Raw genomic sequence first — 27,958 nt, forward strand, 5'->3', positions numbered from 1 at the left:
TATAGCCATGTCTGAACTGGGGTGGCAGAGTGGGCTAAAGAACGGTGATGGATCAAACCCAGATCTTTTGACTTGGTGTGAGTGTTTGATTGGTTCTAATGCTCCGTCAATCCCCACCCCCTTTTGCATCCTACTAACTGCACGCAGCACGCCTCCACTCATGTATGAAAACAGCACCATAACCTTCTTTCCCGATTTCACTCTGAAGGTGCAGAAACAGAGACGCAGATTTTTGGAAGTCAAAAAAGCCCTCAGGGAAAAGGATCTGATATCGCTATGCTGTTTCCTACTAAGCTGAGGGTAGAAACGTAGGGTAAAACTTGTTTTTTTATTGAGCGGATGCAGTTTGGGAGTGGCTGGAGGGATGGCTAAGAGTAGGTGATCTGGACAACCCAAATAGGCGCAGGTGGCGGATGGTGAAGTCATAGAAACAAACTGATCCCTGTCTGGAAGCGACCAGCAAATACTTGCTCCAAAGCAAATAATACACCATACTGCAAATCTTGCGATTGAGTAACTGAGGAAAGACAATACTCTGTGTGTACCGGACACACCTGGAGCATTCGAGAAGACCAGCGGAAAATGGCTCGAAATGAACATTGTCACATGTTGATAAGCAACGAATGGAGGGTTGGGTCTTCTATGACACACCATCAATAAAATAATGGCTGAGTATATCAAACGTTGAACCTATACTAATAGATTGTAGCATGCCTAGTCGTTGTGGAGGGGGGGAAGAGGGTGTGAACAGGTCCACAACTCCTTCAATACTTTGAAGGGAAGGCGACGGGCACTCTGCACTCATAGATTTCACTGCGTCACTATTACGAGGCTTTTTGCGGGTGAACGCCCCCTCTGCATACATTATACCTGACGCAGGTATAATGTAGCGCAGGGGTTTACAAAGTGACACATCTGGTTAGATGCGTCACTTTTTAAATAGTGCGCATCCGGAGGCATGTTTTACGCCGCCGATGCGTCACAAAAAGTGACGCATCGGAAGTGCAAAACTCACGCAAGGCCTCATAAATGTGGCCCCCAGGGACTACGATACTCATGCGAAAAAATTTCCCCTTTATGGTGGCACACACTTGTACAGATGCACAGGGCTGCTTCGCGACAGTGTCTGGCACTCGGGAGGGTAGATGTATTAACTTTTGTCGGCCTATGTCCCCCCTGTGCTACACAGCATGGCTTTACCTGATATGAGCAAGATGACCCTCGATTTACCAGAGGGGAGTTAGTGATAGGCGGAGACCTAAATATGACGCTTTGTGATCAGATAGGCAGGTTCCCCCCAGACCCGCCCGAGCACTAAAAACACCATGGCTGACTTCATGGGGGCCCTGAGTTTGGTGGATGTCTGGCGAGATGCCCACACACAAGCTAGACAATATACATTTAATTCAGGAGGACACAACAGCCTGTCCCGTATTGACCACATTTTAACGTTATTGACCAAAAACACCACTTTACAGAAGTAAGACACCTGGCTAGGGCTATTTCGTATCATGTCCCATTATGGGCTGAATACGCATTGGGAGTCACACCAACTCATGGAACAATATCGGTTAACCCCTGTTACCTCAAAATCCCACATGACAGAACCAACCTCATTAAATCCACAGACGAATATTTCAAAGATAACGTGGGATCAGTTCAATCTCCTCAAGCTATCTGTGATGCTTACAAGATGGCGCTAATGGGACAGGTGCTTTCCCTCATGGTGGGGCACAAGAAAGAGAAGGTTAAAAAACTTGAGGAGTTGGAACACAATATTTTAGCTATGGAACAGACAGCCACGCACACGCAAGACGAGGTAGCTCAACACACACAGGAACAAAAGCGACAGGAGCATAAGGATCTGACAACAGAAGTAGCAAGGGACAAGCACCGGGCGACACAACATAGAATATATGAACAAGGGGATTGTGCAGGGAAATTACTTGCTTGGCTGGATAGACGGGAGCAGGCGGATCACAGAGGCTTTTGCGGCCTACTTTGCACACCTCTACTTGCCCACAGCCTGGGCCATGATAGAGGTGTGAAAGGAATTATTAATGGACCTACCAGTGCTGATCCTGTCATCGGAGGACCGACAAGCACTCGAGGCAGACCTCACGATCAATGATAAAGGTCGGCTATACACAGCATACAATCAGGGAAGGCTATGAGGCCAAACGCCTCCCAATAGCGTTCCTCAAAATAACCGCAACTAAAGTGACTCCACATTTGCTCAAAATGTACCTAGAAAGCAGACAAGTGGGTACTCTGCCAAGAGACCGAGTGGCCTCTATTGTAGTGATTTATAAGAAGGGGAAACCAGGGAGAACTGTAACTCCCACTGCCCAATAGCTCTGCTAAATGCGGAGGTTAAAATCCTAGCTAAATTACTTGCGATGCGACTGCTCCCAGTCATGACCAAATTAGTGCATCTGGACCAGTCCGTATTTATGCCGGGTCAGAATATGGCTCTCAACTTATGGCGACTGAGTGTGGTGCTGGGTCGGAAAGGTATTATTCAGGAGGACGTGGCAATACTGTAATTAGACGCCCGCATGGCCTTCGACACTGTCAAATGGCCATATATGTTCGCCGTCCTAGAGCGTATGGGACTGAGGGGGAAATGACATTACTTGGATCCGGCTGCTAAATGCAGAACCATTGGCTCGGGTAGTAGTGAACGGACATACATAGACGTTCCCTCTCTGCTGAGGGAGACAACAGGGTTGTCTGCTGTCTCCCATCTTATTTGCACTAATCCTCTAACCCTTAGTGAGCTAGATACGGGAAGATCATGTGATCTGAGGGTTACGTTGGACCGACGGCTGGTAAGATAAATCTCTCGCTACGCAGATGACGTATTGTTATACGTAGTGTCGCCACGGTCCTCCCTTAATAGGGCACTCCAGATCTTTTTCAATATTGGAAACTAATCAGGAAATACTATCAACTGGTTCAAATCAGCAGTCTAACTCCTTCGTGGCCCAGCCCCAGTGATGCCAGCTGTATGTGAAGTGATGATAGTGACGGAGGGATTCCGTTATTTAGGGATATTCGTCACGTCAAGCCCAGAACTTTTCTATGAACGTAATCTCCTTGACCCACTGACACAGCTGCAAGGAGATGTGCAACACTGGCGATCACTGCCGCTGTCCCTACTGGGACAATCGGCACTATTTAAAATGATGGCTCTCCCTCGTTTCCTGTATGCCTTACAAAATACACCATGCAGAGTTCCCGAAGCATATTTCAAATCAATAGGAGAAGTCTGAACCCTATTATGGGATGGAGAGCCATCTCGTATTGCAGCCCATAAACTGGTTAGGGAATGGTATGATGGGGGGAATTGCTCTGCCTAATATCCGAGCAAACTACTGGGCAGCACATTTATCTGTCATTAACAAGTAGATACATCACACTTACAGGACAAACCGTCCTATCATATAGATAGGTGGCGGATGGGAGCAGGGTTGCACAGGGAAGCCATTTATGCAAACCCAAATAAGCCACAGCTCACAGGACCGACGGCTGAAACGGTAGCCCTCTGGCATGGAGTTAAAAAGCAACTGGGGTGGAATAACAAAGTGACACTTAGTATGCCCCTCTGACAGGCAGGGCAACTGGGGAGATTAGGTTGTTACCAGGGCTTCGATAAATGAAATAGCATTGGAATGTCAAAAGTGGGTCATCTGTGGGCAAAAGGCAAAATACTCTTTTTTACGGACCTACAGAAAGAATACGATATGTCTGAGGGTGAAATATTTAGATATTTACAAAATGAGGCATGCACTAAGGGCTGTAGTTCAGGCTGAAGAGGAAATACAGGAGGCCTCCCCACTGGAGGACAGACTCCTGACAGAATATATGGACCGTAGGGCCATTTCCCTGACTTACCAGAAAATATTAAATACCTTACCTGACCCACTTCCGCGTCTCCGCAAGCGCTGGCAGGCAGATATAGGAACATTGGAGGAAGAGGACTGGCACGACACGTTATCCTCCCCACGTAAAGTAGCCATATCATAGCGGCTGAGACTACTTCAACTAAAAATACTTCACAGATCATACGTTTCCTGTGTCAACCTGGTTAAAATGAGACGAAGTGATGAGGCAGGGTGCAGTAGGTATGTGGGGGGGGGGGGGTCGGCACCTTCTACCACACACTTTGGGACTGCCCGGCTGTCAAGGCATATTGGGAAGCCATAATTGCATGTAGGATAGACGTCAGTGGTGGAGCCCTTCAGCTAGCACCTAAACTATGCAGACTTAACATATGGGAGGCAACCAACATGACCAGCACGGAGCAACTTTGGATCACTATGGGCTTCTTCATTGCAAAAGGAAATATAGCGCGGAGATGGGGTGCCTTTGAGTCACAAATCTTAGTGGAGTGGGAATGGGACTTGGACTGGTGAATGATCTTTGAAAAGGAAGTCTATAAAAGTAGGGAGTGCCCCCAGAAGTGGGAACGGGTTTGGGGTAAATGGAACACTCATAGTGGCAATATCTGTGTCTCCCCCTCCTACCGAGGGAATAGATATAGGGGGGAAGGAAGTGCCACAGTTATAAATGATGATGAAAGGTGATGGGCTATTGAGGTCTGAGAGTGTAAGAAGTGAATACTACTTGCAATGTGTTTCGTTGTTCAAATGTGCTGGTCTTCATGTATGCTGTATAACTGTACACATTCAATCAAAAGAGTTAAAAAACATATGGGAGATCGGGCTTGGTGATAATAGCTTGGACTTATGTAGGTGTTAGCTTGGAGGGTTTGTGTGTTTGCTATCATTGTGACATTTTTAGTGTTTGAAGGTTGTCTATACAGGGGAGAGAAGCTTTGTGCACAGTGCTTGGGGTTACCATTTCTTGGAGCATGGTTGTATGTTCCCAAATGAAAAGAGTATGTGCAGAACTTCATTGTTCGACGCCGGGTGTCTGATGATCGAAGGACTCTTTTCATGCTAGAGATGGAAATTTCAACTCTGATTTGAGGAAGGGTGATTGAAACAGAGTGTTCGAGGCATATGAGCTGCAGATCGTACACTTTTGCATTAGATCGCCACCTGGTGTTGGGCTCGGATGATTGCAGGTTGTTGTCTTCTTGGAAGAAGTCTTTGTAGTCACGAGATAGGTGACTCCTTCCTTGGACAATACTGCGCACGGGCATCGGCTCCATCGTTAGATTGTTTTTTTCCGCCACTGGGTTCGGATGAAAGTTTCTCCGCTCCGGCTATAAAAACACTTTTCAGCAACTTCGAAGCGCAAAACCTTCCTAAACTATTTTCGACATTGAGTATAATAACTTTCGACGTTATATGCTCCATTCCGGTCATCGACGCGGGCCGTTGGGCCTATCGACGCCGTGCGGCCTACACCTCATGAACAGAACTCCGTTCAAAAGATGCCCAAAATGTCGAGCAAAGTTCCCACATAGCGACCACCACGAGGTTTGCAACCTCTGTCTATCACCGGAACACGACGAGTCTACCTGCACAGCTTGTGCATCCTTCCGATCAAAGAAAACCATCCGGGATCGGAGGGCCCGTCGACACAAAATGAGGAGAGCAGCCCCAGAACCGGGAGATATCTTCGACGACGAAGTTCCACTCGTCCCCGAAGAAGATTCGCCTGATCTCCACATTGTATCAGAGACAGACGACTCGGATGACTCCATTCCATCGGGTCAGCGCGTGAGTACTACTGCCCCTGCACCACATACACTGCCCAAACCGAAGGCAAAGGTCAGCACTCCGCCCAAAGGGCCCAGTCGAGACGGAATACCTGCTTCAAAAGCCCCGCCTTCCGGCCCGGCTCCGAAGAAACTAACTAAGCCTTCCGGTGTTTCGACACCGAGCAAGCCGCATGTGCCAATTCAACCTATTCCTTCGGCACCAAAACCCAAAGATCCTTCGAGACGAAGCCAAAAGACTCTTCGCACCGAAGCCTAAAGACGTACCGGCACCGAAACCTAAAACTGCACCGGTGCCGAAACCGAAAGAAGTCCCGGCTCCGAAGCCGTCCACTTCTAAACATAAAGATGCGAAGCCAGCGTCCGACGCCTCGAAGCCGACGGGACCAGCTTCTACACCGAAAACACCCTCTTCAGTGCCGAAACCCACGAGGCCTGATTCCGATGCTCATAAACCCTCGACCACGCCTACCAAGCCGAAAACAACACCTTTGGCACCGAAAACTTTGCCACAGGACGTTTGACCACCTCCCAAGGCTAAAGATACAAGGCAACCTCCGCCGGAGCAGAAAAAATCGAAGCCTAAGAAGGTTGTAGATGAGGAAGAACTTTTTACACCAGATCCTCGACAAAAGAAGATCTACATAAACTCAAAGACAGGTTATGTAGGTGCTATACCTCCTAAAAAGAGACCAGCAGATACTCCACCCACACCTGTAGTACCTGCCAAGAAAAAGGACTGTACTACGTCTCCTATGCACCCTCCCTCTCCTATACCTCCTTCCTCTCCTGTTCATCCTCACATTTCACCTCAAGTCTCTCCTGTACATTCTCCAGAATCATCACATTCACCTTAGCATACTGATGATGAATACGATATAGGTGGAGGGGAGGATATAGGAGAACCTGATTCATACCCTATAGATGAGGGTATATGGGATTTTTCTAACCCCAAAAATGTACCATGGGATTTTACAAGCCCACAAAATGTGCCCGACATTCCTGATCCACAGTCATACCCAACCAAACCTTCTCCTCCAGAAGATAATATTGGTTTTAGTCACCTCTTAAACAGAGATGCTGTTTACCATGGAGTGCCAATGCATTCTGATGACTTGAAGAAGATTTTCTCCTAGATACATTTGAAAATTCACAAAGATCTGCTCAAATTCTGCATATGATTAAGGAGGTCATTAAGCATGCTCCAGAAATCTTTAAAGATCATGTACGCACTAGAATAGTAACTCCCAGAATTGAGAAGAAATATAGGCCTGCACCCACAGATCCAGTCTACATTAAAGGACACCTACCACTAGATTCATTCGTTGTGTCCAATGCTAGGAAAAGGGCAAACTCTCAAACTTCTGGTGAAGCGCCCACACCTTGAACGGAAAATGCTACTTACCAGTATGCATCTGTTCTTGGCATGTAGAGCTGCAGAGTCGTACACGCCCTCCCGCCTACCCGGGACTTGTATCCGTTCCAGTTTTCATCTTACTTAGATGCACACTCATGTACATCCTTTTCTCTTTACCTCTACTAACTCCATCATTTCCCATAATGGTGAAAAACAATCTAACAATGGAGCCGATGCCCATGCGCAGTATTGTCCAAGGGAGGAGTCACCTATCTTGTGACTACAAAGACTTCTTCCAAGAAGACAACAACCTGCAATCATCCGAGCCCAACACCAGGTGGCGATCTAATTCAAAAGTGTATGACTCTGCAGCTCTACATGCCAAGAACAGATGCATACTGGTAAGTAGCATTTTCCGTTCAAGGCATGTGAGCTGCAGATCGTTCACTTTTGCATCGATTGTGCAGCAGTGTCTCCCCTAGCGGTGGTCGCTTGTATCCGTTGCAGTAGTTTGAAAGAGTGTTCTAAGGATAGCTTGGCCTACTGCAGCTTGCTGCTTGGCTTGCACATCAACACAATAGTGTTTAGTGAAGGTGTGTGGTGTAGACCATGTTGCTGGCTTACATATGTCCTCTAGTGGTATGTTTCCTAAGAAAGCCATAGAGGCTCCTAGTTTGCGAGTGAAGTGCGCTCTAGGAGGAACTGTTGGTGTACGTTTAGCTTTTTGATAGCAGATTTGTATACACTTTACAATCCACCTTGCAATCCCATTTTTAGAGATGGGGTTGCCTTTATGTGGAGGAGAGAAAGATACAAACAACTGTTTTGTCTTGCCAAAGGTTTGCACATATGTCCTAATTATATGTTTGTCCGTAAATTTCAATGTTCGGTTTTTCACCCGACAAATTTAGGCAGGTCAAGCCTGCAGAAATGTAACGGATGAAAAATGCCCTTTAGATACTTGGACTTGAAGATTTTAGAGCCTGCAAGCACGCAAATCGACGTTTGCTACTTGCGGGTCAGCATTCTTGTTTATCGCATCCAATAGATAAAGATTCACAGGGTATTGTTATTTATAGTGCCGGTTTAAAAAAAAGCAATTACATATTTATTTATTTTTTATTTCAAAAATTATTTTATTGATTTTACAAGTATAATACAATAATACAATACAGTACAGTAGTTTTGCAGGGGCAAAGACATATGATCTCAAGGCATTTGTTGTACGTAGTTACATTTGGTACTGATTGTTGATTTGTGTGGCAGGTGTTGCGTTGTTGCGTTTGCCCCTAAGTTCTCTTGGCTGAGAGAGAAAGAAGAAAGAAGAGAGATAGAAGGGGGTAGAAGGGGAGTAGAAGAGGGGGGCGCGGTTGAGCCCTGGCCTTTGTTGGCCTGAGGGGGGTTTGTAGGTCTAAGGGGGTCTATATGCTCCAAGGTGTGAGTCAAGGGATGCCCACATTTCCCCTTTGGCATATTTATTAATTGAGAATTCTTGCTATGTGCTATTTGAGAATATTTTACCTAATCAATGCATAACATACCAGTAAAACAAGTAAAGATATATCCGTATTTTAGAAAGTAGTTTAAATAAAAACAACATTGTTTGGAAGGCTGCAACGTAAACGACCATGTTAAAATGAAACTCTGGACAGAATTGTGCAAGGTGTCATCGAGAGCATGCGATGACGCACCTCCTTATCTCTGCGCTCACTTGAGAGGGTAAAACGTAGCAGTTCCCCAAAATGCAAGCATGTCCCAATTCTCACTACTGCATGTAATGTTGGGCCTCAGGCCCATCTGGTGAGGAGTAAATGACACAGACACCAGGGGTATGCTACAGTAACTGGCCACGAGCACGTGCACCTGGGCCCTTTCATTAGCGGAGTCACGTCACTGGTGACACCCGTGATGGATGGGTGTGGGGGTGTAGTGTGTCCAGCCCTCGAGGGAGTGGGTGGCGTTACAACTTCCTGCGGGACACTAGAACGTGTCTCGCAGGACATTACATTCCTCCCCAACTTTATTGAGGAACAAACAAAGTGTTAGTCCAACCTGTGGGGATAAAACAAACAGTTAACTAGTTATCACAGGGTCCATCAGTCTCTAGAGTCAGGTGGCAGGACGACAGCAGACCTGGGCTGGTGACATTGCTTGCAGCAGAACCTTCTCGGTGGGCACCCGTAGTTTAACTTGAGGGGCTCAAGACACGACCGCTGGTTCGGAGATGTCCGCCGCATACTGTCAGTTCGCTGACGATGACATGTCTTGCTGCCTTGCCTGGATTCCACTTTGCTGACGTCGGTGATGGTCTGTGGTGGGTTCTAATAGCTCCTTGTAGTGGGTTGCGTCGTGAACATTGATGGAGTCCCAAGTGAGAATTCACAGAGGTGTTGCTTGGCCGACTGTCTCTGTTGAACTGCTTGGCCGTGACCGGTAACCTGTCGGTGGGGCAGAGTCTCTTCTCGCTCTCCCGCCTGGGGAGGCCCGTTGTCTGGGTGGCTGCAGGACTGTAGGAGGGCTGTGCTGAGGGCTGCTGGTGTGCTGTCTGGGGGCAGCCGCAGGACCACTGAGGAGCTGTTACTTAGTCGCACGCACAACTCTCACGGGTGGATGAGTCTTGGCCAAGACTTGCACTCGCTGCCGCGGTTCCAGTGTAGCCTAGGTTCCCAGGTGGCTTCTGGTTTGTTTTGGTCGGCTGGTGTGGCAACGGTGTAGGACACCAGTCCCCATGTGCTCTGGTAGTGGAGTTTGACGCATGTGCTGATGGCTGGCGTGGTGGCGGTTTCCAGCCCTTTGGTGAGTCGGAATGACAGGTGGTGGTGACTTTCTGAGAGAGTTCGGCTGGCAGGAGGGACTTAGCAGCCAGGTGTCTCCGCTTCGTTGAGGTTGATCTTCGGTGGCGGCTTGACATGTAGAGTGTACAGACCCTCCCTTGCCTGTTGTGGGGCCACTGTCTACTCCATCTTGAGGCGGTGTGAGGTCGGGCACTCAGTGCTGATCTTCACCCGTGGCATCTGCGGACAGGAGCAGGGATGCCTCTTGACTTAGACCGCCGACGCTCGGGGACGGACGGTCGCCTGGGGAAGCGTTAGGATGAGACGCGGTTAGCGCTTGCTGCGGCTTACGTTTGGTTCACCCACGAGGCTGTATCCAGGGACGTCGGTCCACCTTGGTGGCTGTCTTGTGTGTCAGGGTGTGCTCTCGGCTGGCTGTGAGTCCTCGGTCTTCTCCTTTTGTTGGTCTATTCAGCCCACCTGTGCTCATCCGGTCTTCGGGGTGACAGGGCTGTCACTCTCTTCTTTTCTTCGAGGGCGTTGTGCTTGGACCTCGAGGCAGCGCTGTCATGGCGCCGGCTTCTGCCTTTGCTCTGGCATGCTTGTCTGGACCAGTCACTTGGTGACGTGCTCCTTGCTTGCTGGGCGACGTGACATCCGGTCTTGTGTCGCTGTTTGTTGGAGCGCATGGTGCTGTGGCGGCCTGCCACATGGGGTGTGCGACTCCTCTCTTGCCGATCTTGGGTCGTGGCTGACTCCGTCTTGAGGCAGTGTGAGGGAGAACACTGTGTGTGGTCTTCGGCCTACTGCGGGGCTTCACTGGGGTGGTGGAGACATGGGTGCTCTCCTACCTGCGTTCAGCAGTGCTTCTGTGTGGAGAGGTCTCCTGGGTGCTGTCTGTGCAGTCCGGTTCACTGGCGCGGCTTTCTGCACGCTTTTGGCTTTTCCGTGCTCTGTTTCGTTCTTGGACGGTTTTCTTCTGGCACTGAGTGTGTCTGTGGTGTGGTTGGCGGTTGTGCTTGTTCACCGGTACGAGCAGGTGACACGACCTCCTCCCTGGCGGTGGCGGGGTGCAGCCACGTGTGGCGCGTGCTCTGCACCGGTCTTCCTTGTGCTGGTAGTGGAGGGTGGTTGGCTTGAGACGTTGCTGTCCGGCTCGTCTTCCACTCTTGCTAGTTGGGGTTGTATTTGGTGTTGCTGCTTCAGTTTGATCAGTGCTTGCTTAGGCTGGAGGAGCTTCTGGCTTCCTGGGCCCTTGGTGATGTGTCACCATCTTTCTCCTTTGAACGTCTAGGCAGCCCATTGGGGTGGCGCGCACAAGCCCGTCTTCATGTGCTTCTTTTGGGGCTTGCCGTCTTCCTGGGTTTTTTCTGCATAGGGACAGGCACTGTAGCCCTCTCATGTGCTTTCATCCTGCAGGGCAGTTGGGTGCTATCAGTTCTTGTGCTGGCTGCGCTTTGCAGCCTCAGTTCAATCAATCAATCAATCAATACATTTGTAAAGAGCGCTACATACCCGTAGAGTCTCAAGGCGCTGGGGGGGGTGAGGGGGGTGGCTGCTACTGATTGAAGAGCCAGGTCTTGAGAAGTCCTCTGAAGGGAAGCAGGTCCTGAGTCTGTCCTAGGTTGGTAGGGAGGGTGTTCCAGGTTTTGGTGGCGAGGTAGGAGAAGGACCTGCCTCCGGCGGTGGTTTTTTGAATGCGAGGAACTGAGGCGAGGGCGAGGTTGGCAGAGCGGAGGCTGCGGGTGGGGGTGTCGAAGCTGAGTCTGTCGTTGAGGTATGCTGGTCCGGCGTTGTGTAGGGCCTTGTGTGCGTGGATGAGGAGTTTGAAGGTGATCCTCTTGTTGACGGGGAGCCAGTGCAGGCCTCTCAGGTTGGGTGTGATGTGGCTGCATCGGGGGACATCGAGGATCAGCTCTGGATGCGTTGCAGCCATCTCAGGAGCTTGGTTGTTGTTCCTACGTAGAGGGCCTTCCCGTAGTCCAGTCTGCTGGTGACGAGGGCCTGGGTGACGGTTTTCCTCGTGTCGGAGGGGATCCATTTGAAAATCCTGCGGAGCATTCGAAGGGTGTTGAAGCAGGACACGGTGACAGCGTCAACTTGCTTGGTCATGGTGTGGGTGGAGTATAGGATGATTTCCAGGTTGCGTGCATGGTCGGTGGGTTCTGGGGTTGTTCCTAGCGATGTTGGCCACCAGGAGTCGCCCCAGTATGATGGAGTGGGGCCGAGGATGAGGACCTCCGACTTGTCTGAATTCAGCTTCAGCCTGCTGTCCTTCATCCATTCGGCGACGGCCTTCATTCCTCTGTGGAGGTTGGCTTCGGCGGTGTGGGGGTCTTCGGTGAGGGATATGATCAGCTGGGTGTCGTCGGCGTAGGAGATGATGTTGAGGTTGTGTTGTCGTTCAACGTGGGCGAGTGGGGCCATGTAGATATTAAACAGCGTCGGGCTGAGGGAAGATCCCTGTGGGACGCCGCAGATGATCTTGGTGGTCTTGGAGCGGAAGGGTAGGAGGCGGACGGTCTGGGTTCTGTCGGAGAGGAAGGATGTGGTCCATGCCAGGGCCTTCTCTTGGATTCCGGCGTCATGCTGTAAGGGTGCGGTGGCAGACCGTGTCGAAGGTTGCCGACAGGTCCAGAAGGATGAGGGGGTCTGTTTCTCCTTTGTCCATCAAGATCCCGATGTCGTCAGTGGCGGCGATGAGGGCGGTCTCGGTGCTGTGGTTGCTGTGGAAGCCGGACTGGGATGGGTCCAGGATGCTGTTGTCTTCGAGGTAGCGGGTCAGTTGTTTGTTGACAATCTTCTCCGTGACTTTCACCGGGAAAGGGAGCAGGGAGATGGGCCGGAAGTTCTTGAGGTCCTTGGGGTCCGCCTTGGGTTTTTTCAGTAGGGCGTTGATCTCGGCGTGCTTTCAGCTCTCCGGGAAAGTTGATGTCTCGAAGGAGGTGTTGATTGTTTTCCGGAGATGGGGTGCGATGGCTGTGCTGGCTTTGTTGAAAATGTGGTAAGTGCATAAGTTGGACGGTGATCCGGAGTGGATAGAGTTCATGGTCTTGATGGGGTCTTCGTCATTGATGTTGGACCAGGCGGTCAGGCGGCTGGTGCGCGTGGAGGTTGTAGTGGTGGTCTCTGCGGTGGATGTGGGGGTGTCGGAGTTGAAGCTGTCGTGGATGTCGGTGATCTTGCGGTGAAAGAAGGTGGCCAGTGAGTCGCACAGGTCTTGTGATGGTGGGATGTCGTTGGTGTTGGAGCTGGGGTTGGAGAGTTCTTTCACGATGCTGAAGAGCTCTTTGGTGTTGTGTGCGTTGTTGTCTAGACGGTCCTTGAAGGCGGTCTTCTTGGCAGTCCTGATGAGTTGGTGGTGTTTGCGGGTGGCTTTCTTGTGGGCTGTGTAGCTGTCTGGTGTTCGGTCGCGGAGCCATATCTTCTCCAGCTTACGACAGGTGCTCTTGGAGGTCCGGAGGTCTTCGGTGAACCATGCAGCTTTCTTGTTGGTGTGGTTGGTTGCAAAGGTCTTGAGTGGGGCGAGGGTGTCGGCGCAGTCGTTGATCCACTGTTTGAGGTTGATGGCGGCTGTGTGTCGGGGTCGGTGGGGTCGGCGGGTGGTCTCAAGGCGAGGGTGGTGGTCAGTTGGTCCTTGGTGACCTTGCCCCAGCAGTGGCGTGGCAGCTGTTGGGTGCAGTGGTGTGTGGTGGGTTTCTTGAAGGTGAAGTGTACGCATCTGTGGTCTGTCCAGTGGGGTTCAGTGGTGTGGTTGAAGGAGACTTGGGGACTTGCGAAGCAGTGTGTGTCCAGCAGCGTGGGTGGGTGTCGTCACGAGCTGTTTGAGTCCGAGGTTGGTGAGGTTGTCGATCAGGGCGGTGGAGTTGGTGTCGTTGTTGTTCTCGAGGTAGAAGTTCAGATCCCCGAGGAGGATGTAGTCGTGGAGGTGAGGGCGGGGGTGCTGATAAGGTCGGCGATGGTGTCGCTGAACTGTGGTCGGGGTCTGGGTGGTCTGTAGACGAGTGTTCCTCTGAGGGTGGTGTTGGGGTCGGTGTGGATCTGGAAGTGCATGTGCTCGGTGGTGGTGAGGGTGTCGTCGGAGTTGGTCGAGACTCTGAGGGTGTCTTTGTGAATGATAGCGATACCCCATCCCACTCCGTTGGTGCGGTCTCGGCGGGAGATCTTGTAGCCCTCTGGGATGGCTATGGCGATGTCTGGTGCTGAGGTGGCGTTCAGCCAGGTCTCAGTCAGGAAGGCGACGTCAGGGGTGGTTGAGTCTAGGAGGTCCCAGAGTTCGATGGCGTGCTTGCGAGCGGAGCGGGTATTGAGGAGGATGCTTCGGAGGTGGTTGGGTTCTCTGGTTGATGGTTTGGCGGGCCGTAGGCTGGTGAAGCTGCAGTTCCGGCAGGTGAAGGTCCCTTTGGTGCGCTTCGGGATGGCCTGGTATCAGGAGCGATCTCGTCCGGGGTTGAGTGCGTGGAGGGTGCTGGAGTCGTATTGCGGGACAAAAGGGGGTTGTGATGGACGGAGCATCTGAACCAATCAAACACTCACACCCAGTCAAAAGATCTGGGTTTAATCCATCACCGTTCTTTAGCCCACTCTGCCACCCCAGTTCAGACATGGCTATATGCAAATCAGTCTGACCCTGTGCCTCATGGGAACAGTCCAGCCCAAACTGCCAAGCCATGCCTTCCCTGGACCGGAAACAAGCTTCCGAGGACCGGTTTCTGGCATTACAGCCGTCTTTAGCCCGACTTGCTTGAATCCAGTGGCAAAGTGAGCAAGGGACTCGCGTCTGAGCATACCCTGCCACACTTATGGCGGCCAAAGCGGTACAAATTTTGCGCAGGATTCAGAGGGGCCAGGGTGGGCTCCTGGCACCCCGCGGGGGCATCTTCACGGGGTGCGCGACGGCGCACCCTGGCTTTACTTCTTTAGGGGGCAGCCCCTGGGACCTGATCCACCCCGGGGGCATCTCTGAGACCGGTGGCGGAGCCCCACGCTTTTCGTCATCTGTCTTCTTAAGGGTCAGAGGTTGCCTACCTTCCAGGGGCCATATCTCAGCCCCTGGGGGTCTGATCTGCCCCATTTTCGCATCTTCTTGCTACTGGTGGCGCCCTCCCAGCCACTGGGAGCACTCTCCTTTGTCCTCCGGGTCTCCAAGAGGGTGCATTCTGCAGGGAGCGGTCTTCACTGGCTCCCTGCGCCTCTCTTCTCCCTGCGCAGAGGCCTCTTCTTCTGCGCACATGTCCGGGGCTCTTCTTCTGGCGCTGTTAGGGGCCTGGGGGGCAGTCAGGGGTGTCCTCCTTCCAACTGCCCATTGCACCAGGCTCTAGCACCTTTCGCCTCAGCAGACCACATCCCAGAGAGAGCTTCTCTTCCTGTGCTAGTACTTTTAAAAGTTGAGTAGGGGGCTGGCAGGAATTTTCTGTGTGTCCTATCAAACAGCGACACATCACTTCCCTGTCCCTGCTCCCTCCTTCTTGTCCAGCCTCTGGGTTTGTTCAAAATGGTGCAGTCCAGTGTCTCTGGCCACATGGCCTCTGAAACCCAACTCCTTCCCCCCTCACTGCCTGCCCTCCTTGGTGCAGCCTGGTGCCTGGCACCCAGCAACAGCAGTTGATGGATTGGCTTGTAGCTCCACCTATCTTTTCTTCTTGGAGGGAAGATCTTCGCTCTGGGAAGAAAGGTCATTAATCTAACCTGCAGGGCCAGACCCCAGCCAGGGACTCAGAGAAATATGACATTTCTGGACGACCCAATAGCAGTACAAATATGACTTTGGACTCTGCAGAATACTTATTTTCACCTACACTACAATGGACTTTAGTGCGTGTCTGGAATCTGTAGGCCTTGTGGAAGTTACTCTAGCCATGGGTTCCACCTTCCCATAAGGGAATACTTAATTGAAAAACACAGTAAAACACACTGACTTTCCCTGGCATGTTCCCTTTCAGTGTATAAAGCCTATTCCATGTCACCACCCAATTCTGCATAAGTCCTGCCACACCATTCACTCTGTAGCTGCTCCTGGACTGCGCACGCTAGGAATCTCCCCTGCGCAGCCCCTCCACGTGTGCACAAGCATGTACACCCATGTCTGCATGTAACCAGCACGGTGTCCCATACTCCAGCGGCCTAGTCAAGCCAGGGGTACACCAGTACAATATCCATGCAGTCTCCTTCATTATGAATTCACTGTGGGTGAGTCCCAGATTATGAGGCTCCCCCACAGTAAAAGCTCAACAATTAGGTGCTCAAAAAATGAAAAATCCGGGCGGCCTTTAGTGTCAGAACCACATTCTAACAATTCTGATCTCCCTTACTAAATGGTGCCTTTTTACTGGCCACTGACTGATGGATTATGAGTGCTTCCTGCTTTTACTTTTTGTTATGTTTGCCATTAGGAAAATATTGATCCCCATAAATGAGCCCCTTCTCCTACCAATTTTTAGCATGCTCCAGTTTCCAACCTATAAACAGATTAATTACTACTATTGACAGTAATAGAATCTCCCAGAGTATTAGCATGATGGGAAAGGGCTGTGGAGTAGTTTGTGATTATGCAAACTCGCCCTGGAAGGCCCACTCCTGTACTCTGTGAAAATATTTAGTCATGTACTATTATTACATAAAACTACGCATGAGTTAATCCCTAAATGAGGGCAAATTCATTTGTGAATTTTCAGAAGGGAACTTGTACGTCAAGCCTCTTCCATGTGTATGTTCAATCTGCATGTGAAAATGACTTTGTGAACCGAGTCTCTAGTTTTCATTGGCTCCACCTTTAGGGTTGTTGATTTCCTCGGATGGCATCCCTCATCATCATCATTAACATTCAGATTTTAAAGAGTGGTTTAGGTGCATACAGTATGTGAATTTATGGTCGGAGTAACACATACTCAGAAGGAGCCTGTCGGATGAACTTTTTAAGGTTTAACAATTTTATTTCTACATCATTCCATTCAACAGGAGCTCATCCAGAACGCAGATGATGCTGGTGCCAGTGAAGTCATTTTTGTCTATGATGAAAGGGAATATGGGAAGGAGAACCTCTGGTCAGAGGAACTACACAGTTTTCAAGGTATGCCCCACATCTAAGCTCATGCACCTCATACAGGTGATATGGTGATGCATAAATTATGAGACTGGCACACTAATTACTGTATAACTGGATTCAAGCTATGAGTGGCCCATGCACCATTTATCTATACCTTTGCCATGCCTGTCCACATAGTGCATGTGATGTGTTGCTTGCAGTGACCAGTGTCTCCCTTCAGCTTTCCCCATTGTGTGTTTCTCATGGATCTTATAGGTCCGACAACATTTCTCAGGAACTGGCAAATTGTTAACACATATAGGACCTGGTTAAAACTTTGGCGGGCGTTACTTCATCCATCTGGGGCGGAGGAAATTATCTCCACCACCCTAATGGACTACCATCTGCGAAATCTACAGATGACCACCGGTATAGCAGTCATCTTTGTATATTGAAAGGAGCCAGAGTGACAACAGTTTCATTTAAGGTAAAAAAGGTTTTGTGCACGACCATCATCACTTTTGATGACCACCCACCAATCTTCAAGATTTTTCAAAAACAAACTCCTAAAGTTAGAGTTTGTGTTTAAAAAATAAAAAGCTAATGACCTTCACGCCCTAGGAATGACCTTCCAGGGTGTGGCGGTCAAGCATTTTTTTTTTGTCCCTCACCACCAGATTTTTCTTAGAGATGTCAGGAAGAATAGAAAGGATATCACACCATCCATCCCAAATAGGGAAGGCACCTTAATGTCGTTCCTGCAATGGCTCCTACTCAAACGGGCCATCGCAGGAAGCTTACAGTCGACTGAGTCAATAGAGGCTCCATCCACGGAAACCTTACGGTCTACTAGTCTCTAAATGAGTCGGGCGGTACGAGAGTTTGGCGCACACAATACTGTGTTGCATTTGACGGATAGTTAGCTGGATTTCCTAGGTCCATTTGTAGATAACTGAAAAGCAATATTATTGCAACTGCATCACCCTTTTTTCAATTGGATAGGTGGGTTCTGGAAGGGGCAGCAAACAAGTCGGCCAGAGGTACATGACATAGCGACTACTTTGAAGTCTCTCCCATAATGGGTGGCCAACTTTCCCTGATTTATTCTTGCACTAGGATGGCCCTCAGCCCTAGATCTGTGTTTTTTTAGAGGGCGAAGTACACCGCTGGAGGAGCAGCTTTTTTGCTTTTTGAATGCGCCTTCATTTGTTGATCCCCACTCCCATTGGGCATGGGCTTTCATGAGGAGAGACAAGCTAGTTACTTTTTTAGAGTACATTTTGTGAGAAGTTGGCCTGATATATGATGTTCACTAGTTCTAGTGACCACCTTGTATCAGTCCAAACAACCCTTATGGTGATTGGTTGTAAGTCAACCTTATAGACCAGCTATCCTAATGGTAGCATGGACAAAGCAGTCTTAGGCTAAACTCTTTTGGCATGTGAAGCCAGCTGTTTTACCACAATATAACCCCTTGAATACCAGATGAAAGGACACCACACAGGTTGTTATGAAAATAAACAGTATATTTATTAATAACAACACCTCTGAACTCTTTATGAGGTCAGAGGGCTAAGCACATGACAATCTCTTACGAAAAATACGACAAGTTGCACAAAATTACAATGGTGCCTTAGAGGCACGACAAACCATATACTATGTAAGTGGAATGTGAGAGTCGATAAAAGAAATGGAGCTGTCCAGAGGCTGGAGGTTCGCTAGGACTACGCTATCTTCACCTTAGGTAAGTAATAGGAGGTCCACGGGACACGTGTGCAGAGTGTGAACTCACACGCGAGATGCGTAACAACGTCTATGGACAGTACAGTTCAAGAAAAAGGTGAGTACGGACAATCCTGACTAGATAGGACTAAAACGACTGTGGAACTGGACACTAGGACAGTTAAACTACCCTTGAGCACCGAAATGCTCTTGTTACCTCACCCACGGACTGTGGGTGCACAGGTGTCAAAGTGCGTCGGGTTCTCGCGTTGAAGTCTATGGAGCCTGAAAGAAAAGATGCTGCAGGCGACCAGGAGGAAGATGTCCGGTGCGATCCAAGGGTGGATCGGTGAAGAAGGAGACCTGAAAGCAGAGGGGACAATGTTCACAGTCACTAGCCAGTGACTGGAGTGGAACCAGGAAGGAACCAGATGTCGACGTCGCGATCAGGTGAAGAGTGGACGCTTGACTCTGCAGCCACGTGGACCAGGAGGTGTCTTCGACGACCAGGATGGAGGCACGAGCTGTCCCACGCAGGCTCTCGCTGTCGGCGGTGTTGGATCCGGAATCGGCGTCAACAGGCCTTGGCAAAGGCAACCCACGCGGTGAGTGGAGAAAGCGTCTGGTGCGGACTAGGAGTGCCCCTCTTTTGGAAGGGAGCAAGGGCCAGTCTGGAGCAACCAGACCAGCAGCAAAGATTCAAAGGTTCGTCGTCTAAGAGGCCACTAGCCAGCCGGCAAGTGACCAGACAACGCGTCGAGCAGCAAACAAGCAGAAGGGCCCCATGCAGATCTCGTGGATGCTGGAGGGCTGATCTTCGGTGCAGGGGTTGCTCGGGGCTGGGGCTTCTCAGTCCCCAAAGCACTTGGTCGAGTTTACCTCGGGAGTCGTGCTGGAAGCGAAGTGCAGGTTCGTTCAAGATGGCCGGTCCCACGTGTCTCGTCGCACCCACGGGTCTCAGCTTTGTTGTAGATGTGAGTTGAGGTCAGAGAGGTCTGGGAATCCGGGTCTTGACGGGCTCTGAAGTCTGGATCCTCGAGGGAAGACGACAAAGTGAAGCCGCTGGACGCTTGATGGTGCCTGCGGATGCAGGGTGGACACTCCTTGCCCACAAGGGAGATTTCTTCAGTCTTCTGTGGAGCAGAACGTCGAAGTCCAGAGTTTCTTCTTGTAGAGTAGTTCAGGATTAATCTAATTTGGAATGGGACCATCTCCTACCTTTATCCTGCTAAAGGGGGCTGCACTACTGACTAGGTCCCTCCCCTGGGTGGGACCAGGAAGGGGGGTGGTTACACCCCCTATCCTTTGTTCGGTTTCCCGCCAGAGCTGGGGCTGGAGTGCCCCAGCAACTGGTTTGAACCGGTGAATGCGCAGGGCACCTTGTGTGCCCCAGGCATGTCTCATTCCTTTCAGGCCTATCCTACCCAATACACAAAACCCTATCTGGGGTGGTGCTAGCACCTCCCAAGGCAGGAAACCCTTTGTCCAAGCCGCCCTCGCTGGAAGAACTCCCAGCAGCAGGAGGTCAGACTTGTGTCTGTGGTGGCAGCATCCATTTTGTGATGCCAAGGCTCGAGTTAACTTTAACCGGGGTTCACAGTTACATACATGTCGTGTCCCTCTAGAAGGGTGGAATGCTACCCCCGTCGCCAGAATTGGCGAGGGGGTAGTATTCCAATTCGTATGACACCTTACTCAACATGTTTTGATAATGCTATACCAGAGTTAGCATTCAACCGCGAGGTCGATAATGCACTTAAGAGTATATGGTATAGCGTTATCATGGAACAGCTATTAGGACTTGGTTCCGCAAGCTGCAGACGGGCTCAGCTCATGCCAGAGCACCATCTCACATAATTCCAAGCACTCTGCCTTCAGGATTGTTAAGGCCTGCCATAGGAGTGACTGATAGGAGGATATGTGTCCATTTTAGGGTTAGATATAGGTATACTATATCTACAGCAAAGGGTGATTACACCACCTTGCCCCAGCTGTCGTGCAGCCAGTTGTGTCAGTTTTAGATGGCCAGCCAGGGGTGGCATAATACATGCTTCAGCCCCTGGTAGGCCCTGGGTACACCTATGCCCTGGATACCTAAGGTATACTGTACAGGGAATGATAAGGTGGCCCAGTACCAATTGGTAAATGCACCTAAAGTACATGGTTGTCAATTTAGAGAGAGAACAGCTAGGCTGTGGGTCTGATTAGCAGGCCCACAGCCAGGGAAAGTCGTAAACCAGTGAAGCAAAAAGCAAAAATCTGGGGTGACCATAGGATTGCAGACCCCACTCTCCTACATAACCCCCCCCCCAAACCTAGGGACATTAAACTAACCTTGACCACGTGAGTCTTTCTGTTGTAAGTGGAAATACCTGGAGAGACCATCTGCATTGCCATGGTCAGTCCCTGGTCTGTGCTCCACTGTAAAGTCCATCCCCTGTAGGGAAATGGACCACCTAAGAAGTTTGGGGTTTTCACCCTTCATCTGATTTAGCCATAAGAGGGGCTTATGGTTGGTCTGAATCTTGAAGTGAGTTCCAAACAAGTATGGCCTCAACTTCTTCAGGGCCCAAACCACAGCAAAGGCCTCCCTCTCAATAGCTGACCAACGTTTCTCTCTAGGGGTCAGCCTTCTGCTTATAAAAGCAATGGGCTGGTCTTGACCATCAATATTCAGTTGAGATAGAACAGCTCCCACACCCAACTCAGATGCATCTGTTTGGACAATTAAGGTTTTGGAGTAGTCAGGACTCTTGAGAATAGGTGCAGTACACATGGCCTGCTTTAGGTCATCAAATGCCTTTTGACAGCTAACTGTCCACTGAACTTTCTTTGGCATTTTCTTGCTTGTCAAGTCATTAAGTGGTGACACAATGGACCCATAATTTTTGACAAACTTCCTATAGTAACCAGACAGGCCCAAGAAAGCTCTGACCTGTGTCTGGGTGGTTGGAGGAGCCCAGTCCTTTATGGCCTGTATCTTGCTCTCCAATGGTTGAACCTGGCCTCCACCCACAAGGTGGCCCAGGTACACAACCTGACTCTGCCCTATCTGGCACTTGGTGGCCTTGATAGTGAGGCCTGCCTTTTGCAGGGCCTCCAAAACTTTCCTCAGGTGGATCAGGTGATCCTCCCAGGTGGAGCTAAAGACAGCAATATCATCCAGATATGCTGCACAAAAGTCATCCAACCCAGTGAGAACTTGGTTCACCAACCTTTGAAAAGTGGCAGGTGCATTCTTCAAACCAAAGGGCATCACCACAAATTGGTAATGACCTCCTGGGTTAGAGAATGCTGTTTTGGCCTTGGCATCCTCAGCTAACCTGATCTGCCAATAACCAGCTGTTAGGCCTAATGTACTTAAGAAAGATGCAGAAGCCAACTTGTCTATCAGTTCATCTGCCCTAGGTATTGGATGGGCATCTGTCTTAGTGACAGCATTGAGACCCCTGTAGTCTACACAAAACCTCATCTCTCTCTTACCATCTTGGGTGTGAGGTTTAGGCACTAGAACTACAGGACTAGCCCAAGAGCTTTCTGAGGGTTCAATGACTCCCAATTCCAACATCTTTTGGACTTCTTTCTTAATGCTGTACCTGACGTGGTCAGGTTGCCTGTAGATTTTACTCTTGACAGGCAGACTGTCACCAGTGTCCACCTCATGGATGCACCAGTTTGTCTGACTGGGGGTCAGTGAAAACATTTGCCTGAAGGATTGAAGAACCTGTTTACAATCCTCTTGTTGATGAGCAGATAGGCTGTCAGAAAAGACTACACCATCTACTGACCCATCATCAGGGTTCTGAGTGAGCAGGTCTGGGAGAGGGTCACTCTCTTCCTCCTGCCCCTCATCTGTGGCCATGAGCAAGCCCATGTCCTCCCTGTCGACAAATGCTTTGAGCCTGTTTACATGAAGCACCCTGTGGGGGCTACTGGGAGTTCCCATGTCCACCAAGTAGGTGACCTCTCCCTTTTGCTCAATGATGGTATGGGGTCCAGACCATTTGTCTTGGAGAGCTGCTGGGGCCACTGGCTCCAACACCCACACCTTCTGTCCTGCATGATACACAGTTAGGACAGCCTTTTGGTCATGCCAAGCTTTTTGAAGTTCTTGGCTGGTCTCAAGGTGTTTAGATGCCTTCTCCATGTACTCTGCCATCCTGGAGCGGAGACCAAGTACATAGTCCACTATGTCAAGTTTAGGCTTTTTGAGAGGTAACTCCCATCCTTCCTTCACCAGACATAGGGGTCCTCTTACAGGATGCCCAAACAGAAGCTCAAAAGGGCTGTAGCCAACCCCCTTCTGTGGGACCTCTCTGTAAGCAAACAGGAGGCAGGGTAAAAGGATGTCCCATCTTTGCCTAAGCTTTTCAGGTAACCCTTTTATCATCCCTTTGAGGGTCTTGTTGAATCTCTCAACAAGCCCATTGCATTGTGGGTGATAGGGGGTGGTGAACTTGTAGTTCACACCACATTGCAGTCAAGAGTTAGCACCTCTGTCAGAGACAACCTCCTTAGGAAAACCCCACTCTGGAGAAAACTCCAAGCAGGGCCCTGGCCACAACAGGAGCTGTAGTGGTCCTAAGGGGAATAGCTTCTGGATACCTGGTGGCATGATCCACTACCACCAGTATAAATCTGTGCCCAGATGCTGTTGGGGGGTCCATTGGTCCAACAATGTCAATCCCCACTCTTTCAAAGGGAACCCCCACCACAGGTAGTGGTATAAGGGGGGCCTTTGTTGTGCCACCTGATTTGCCACTGGCTTGACAGGTGACACATGAGCGACAAAACTCTTTAGTGTCTTCAGACATATGAGGCCAGTGAAAGTGTGGGGCAAGCCTGTCCCAAGTCTTGTTCTGGCCTAAGTGACCTGCAAGGGGAATCTCATGGGCTAAGGTGAGAAGGAAACCTCTCAGAGACAAGGGGATGACCAGCCTCCTGGTAGCACCAGGCTTGGGGTCTCTTGCCTCAGAGTATAGGAGTCCATATTCCCAATATACCTTATGGGCACCTGTAGCCTTCCCTGCAGCCTCAGCAGCAGCCTGCTGTCTGAGGGGTTCAAGAGAGGAGCAGTCTAATTGGGCCTGCCTCAAGTCTGCCCTGGAAGGTCCCCCTGTCCCAAGAAACTCAACTTGATCAGGTTCAAGCTCTTCTAGGACAGTTTCTTCTGGGGTCTCAGGGTCAACCTCCTGGGAGGGCTGATCCTCAACCTGAGGCAGGGGGGAAGGCTCTGCCTTAACCCTACCATTCCTTCTCTTGGATAGTGCCTGGTCCATTCTTCCAGGATCCAGCACTTGTTCAGCTGGGCATTTCTTGACATGTGACCTAGTCACAGCAAGGACATGTGAGGAGAGACCTAGCATTTCTACATGAGTCCTGTACTCCACATCTGACCACAGTGAGGATTCCAAATCATTGCCCAAAAGACAATCTACTGGGAGGTCTGAACTAACTACAACCCTTTTGAGGCCAGTTACCCCTCCCCAGGAGAAATTAACAACTGCCATACTGTGATTGGTAGTGACATTGCTAGCATTGGTCACTAGGTAATCTGAACCTAGCATGATCTGGTCAGGGTCCACAATATCCTACGCCGACGACACCCAAATTGTGGTGTCAATAAGTAAGGATGTACAGGACACAGCAGAAAAATTCCAACTCTGCATGGCACAAATCAGCCAATGGATGAGAATGAACTGCCTAAAATTGAACGGTGACAAAAAGTGAGGTCATGATATTAGGAGGGGACACAAACATATGGTCCCCCTCATGGTGGCCAAAAGATCTGGGAAGGTGCCCCGAGTCGTCAGAAAAGGTGAAAAACCTAGGGATTACGTTAGACGCTAATCTCTCATTTGACGCCCAAGCCAGTAAACTAGCATCATCACTCTGGTACATCCTAAAAATGATCAAAAAAATTCTACCTTACCTACCGTATGATTCACGCAAGACAGTAGTGACAGCCCTAGCATTGTCCAGACTGGACTACGGAAACGGCCTATATGCCGGAGCAAGGAAGAAAACCCTACTCAAGCTACAACGCCTGCAGAACGCAGCAGCCAGGCTGATACTAGGAATTCCAAAGTTCGAAACAGTCAGCCACAGACTAAAAAGCTTGCACTGGCTACCAATTGTAAGTAGGATACAATTCAAAACACTGTGCCTGGCATACAAAGAATTAAACGGAACTGGATCACAATTTTTAAAGACGCATCTACAACAATATGAACCAAATAGGCTTCTCAGATCTAGCCAGATGAAGCTCATCAAGGTCCCTAGATTTAGGAGAACTAATTGGGGCGGAAGAAGCTTCCTGGTACACGCAGCAAGAATCTGGAACCAACTACCACTAAACATAAAAACCAGCCCATCCTTGAAATGCTTCAGAAAGGAAGTTAAAACATGGCTTTTCTCTGCACAACTCTAGTCAACATCTTCAAGAGCCAGTGGTACGTCTCAGCGCCAAGACGCCCTCGGGCATTCGCGCGCTATATAAATAGAAAAATCAAATCACAAATGTTGGTGTCACCATAGTGACACTGGCACATGTGTCCTTGTAGGCCTGAGCCATTTTTCCATTAATTAAAGGCGTTTGTCTGTATTTGCCCAGAGTACTAGGACTTACAGTAGGGGTCATATCCATGTCCCCAGTACAAACAAGAACTGCCTGAGTAGGAATTCTAACTAAGTCAGAACCCACCTCAGTTCCCAGGGTTAACCCAACTATAGCTTTGGGAGGTACACTACCACTACTAACTGTACTAGGGGGTGCAGGTGTCTTAGGGACAGTAGTGGTAGGAGTTTGGCCTTTCTTGGTGCACTCACTAAACCAGTGAGTTTTACTTTTACAGTATTGGCACCATGTTTGGCCTTTCTTGGTGCACTCACTAAACCAGTGAGTTTTACTTTTACAGTATTGGCACCATGGTTTCTTGGGACCATCATTCTTCTTCTTTTGGGAATTTTGGGACCCACCCTCCTTAGGTTGTTGGGGCCCTGTTGAAGACTTCTGGTCATTTTGCTTATTCTCATTACCCTCCTTGTCTGCTTTCTTCTGGCCACCACCCTGGTTCTGGTTCTGCTGCTTGACCCTTGTCCTGACCCATCTGTCTGCCTTCTTTCCCAATTCTTGGGGAGAGGTCAGATCTGAGTCAATCAAGTGCTGATGCAACAACTGGTTCTGACAATTATTTAAGATTTGCTCTCTCATAATTAGATTATACAATCCTGTGTAATCAGTAACTTTACTTCCCAGTAACCAGCCCTCCAAAGCCTTAGTGGCACAATCAACAAAGTCAGTCCAATCTTGAGCCTGAGTTTTCTGGGTGTCTCTGAACATTAACCTGTATTGTTCAGTGGTTAAGCCAAACCCATCAATCAGAGCTGTTTTCAAGACTTGGTAATCATTAGCATCCTCATCTCTAACAGTGAGGCGCTTGTCTCTTCCTTTACCTTCAAAGGAGAGCCACAATATAGCTGCCCACTGACTCTGGGGTACCTGCTGTACTTTGCAGGCTCTCCCCAAAGCAGTTATCCACTTGTGGATATCATCTCCTCTCTTATAGGAGGGCACTATTTTACTCAGGTTTCAAGTATCAAAACCCCTTTCTCTATCCCTAGGGATATTGCTGCCACCAGTGGGGACTACCCCACTCAACTGTTGCTCTCTAGCAAAGGCAAGCTTCTCCTTGGCAAGGGCAAGTTCTTCCCTCTGGATCCTCAGATTAGCTTCCCTCATCTTTGCTTCATGCTCTCTCCTCTGAGGGGAAGTCATTCTCCTCTGGGGAGAAGTCATTCTCCTCTGAGCAGAGGCATGAGAGTGCACAGATCTATTGGAGTCCCTAGAAGGAGATCTATCTCTCCTAACCCCAAAGTTAGGCCTGCTCAGGGTCAGTACTGGGGGTCCCCCAGATCCTTCCCTATGCATGTCTAAGTTAGCCCTGGTTAGTCTGCTGACTGCCACAGGACCTTTGTCTGCCTCATCCCCAGAGGTGTCCCCTTCTTCCTCCTCCTCCTCCTCTACATTCTCTGTTTCAGGGAGGTCTGGATCACCAAGAGTACCTTCTAAGGGGGGCATGCTCCCATCTGTGTTAGAAGCCTTTCTAGCATCATATGTCTCTAAGAGACCTAACAGAAAGGAAGTGGTAGGGTTAGAAGCCTGTTTCAATTTCCTGGAGGTACACAATTGTCTCATCTCATGGAAACTGAGAGCTGCATATCTGGAAAGGACCTGTGGAGGGTCACTAACCAATAGGGGAGTCTCTGAAGACTCTTCATGGGTAGACATGCTTTCTAGTGAGGTGTAAGTGATGCACCTACCTACACTATGGGTTTTGCTAAGAGTTGTAGTCAGGGTGTGCTAGGCCCTTTCTACTACAACAGCTGGTTCAGTAGAACTCAGAGTATTTCTAAGCTTGTTATATGTACCTAGAGTACCTTATGTGATCTTTCAAATGATATTTCAAGATTATACGTGGTAAAAACAACAGCAAGCTCAAATCCCAACCGCTGCACACCAATGTGAGAAGTTGGCCTGATATATGATGTTCACTAGTTCTAGTGACCACCTTGTATCAGTCCAAACAACCCTCATGGTGATTGGTTGTAAGTCAACCTTATAGACCAGCTATCCTAATGGTAGCATGGACAAAGCAGTCTTAGGCTAAACTCTTTTGGCATGTGAAGCCAGCTGTTTTACCACAATATAACCCCTTGAATACCAGATGAAAGGACACCACACAGGTTGTTATGAAAATAAACAGTATATTTATTAATAACAACACCTCTGAACTCTTTATGAGATCAGAGGGCTAAGCACATGACAATCTCTTACGAAAAATACGACAAGTTGCACAAAATTACAATGGTGCCTTAGAGGCACGACAAACCATATACTAAGTAAGTGGAATGTGAGAGTCGATAAAAGAAATGGAGCTGTCCAGAGGCTGGAGGTTCGCTAGGACTACGCTATCTTCACCTTAGGTAAGTAATAGGAGGCCCACGGGACGCGTGTGCAGAGTGTGAACTCACACGCGAGATGCGTAACAACGTCTATGGACAGTACAGTTCAAGTTAGAGGTGAGTACGGACAATCCTGACTAGATAGGACTAAAACGACTGTGGAACTGGACACTAGGACAGTTAAACTACCCTTGAGCACCGAAATGCTCTTGTTACCTCACCCACGGACTGCGGGTGCACATGTGTCAAAGTGCGTCGGGTTCTCGCGTTGAAGTCTATGGAGCCTGAAAGAAAAGATGCTGCAGGCGACCAGGAGGAAGATGTCCGGTGCGATCCAAGGGTGGATCGGTGAAGAAGGAGACCTGAAAGCAGAGGGGACAATGTTCACAGTCACTAGCCAGTGACTGGAGTGGAACCAGGAAGGA

At 49.5% G+C, this 27,958-nt stretch overlaps 1 protein-coding gene across 1 annotated transcript in view; it reads left to right on the forward strand.

Moving 5' to 3' along the window:
- Positions 1 to 27,958, forward strand: part of LOC144770407 (sacsin-like) — a 197,299-nt gene that overhangs the window by 23,309 nt on the left and 146,032 nt on the right. Inside the window, exon 4 of the mRNA XM_078654916.1 lies at positions 16,781 to 16,892. Coding sequence (XP_078511042.1) covers positions 16,781 to 16,892 — 112 coding nt within the window. The remainder of the gene's footprint in view (positions 1 to 16,780; positions 16,893 to 27,958) is intronic.

This window comes from Lissotriton helveticus, chromosome 7 (genome assembly GCF_964261635.1).
Source record: "Lissotriton helveticus chromosome 7, aLisHel1.1, whole genome shotgun sequence".
Lineage (NCBI taxonomy): Eukaryota > Metazoa > Chordata > Amphibia > Caudata > Salamandridae > Lissotriton > Lissotriton helveticus.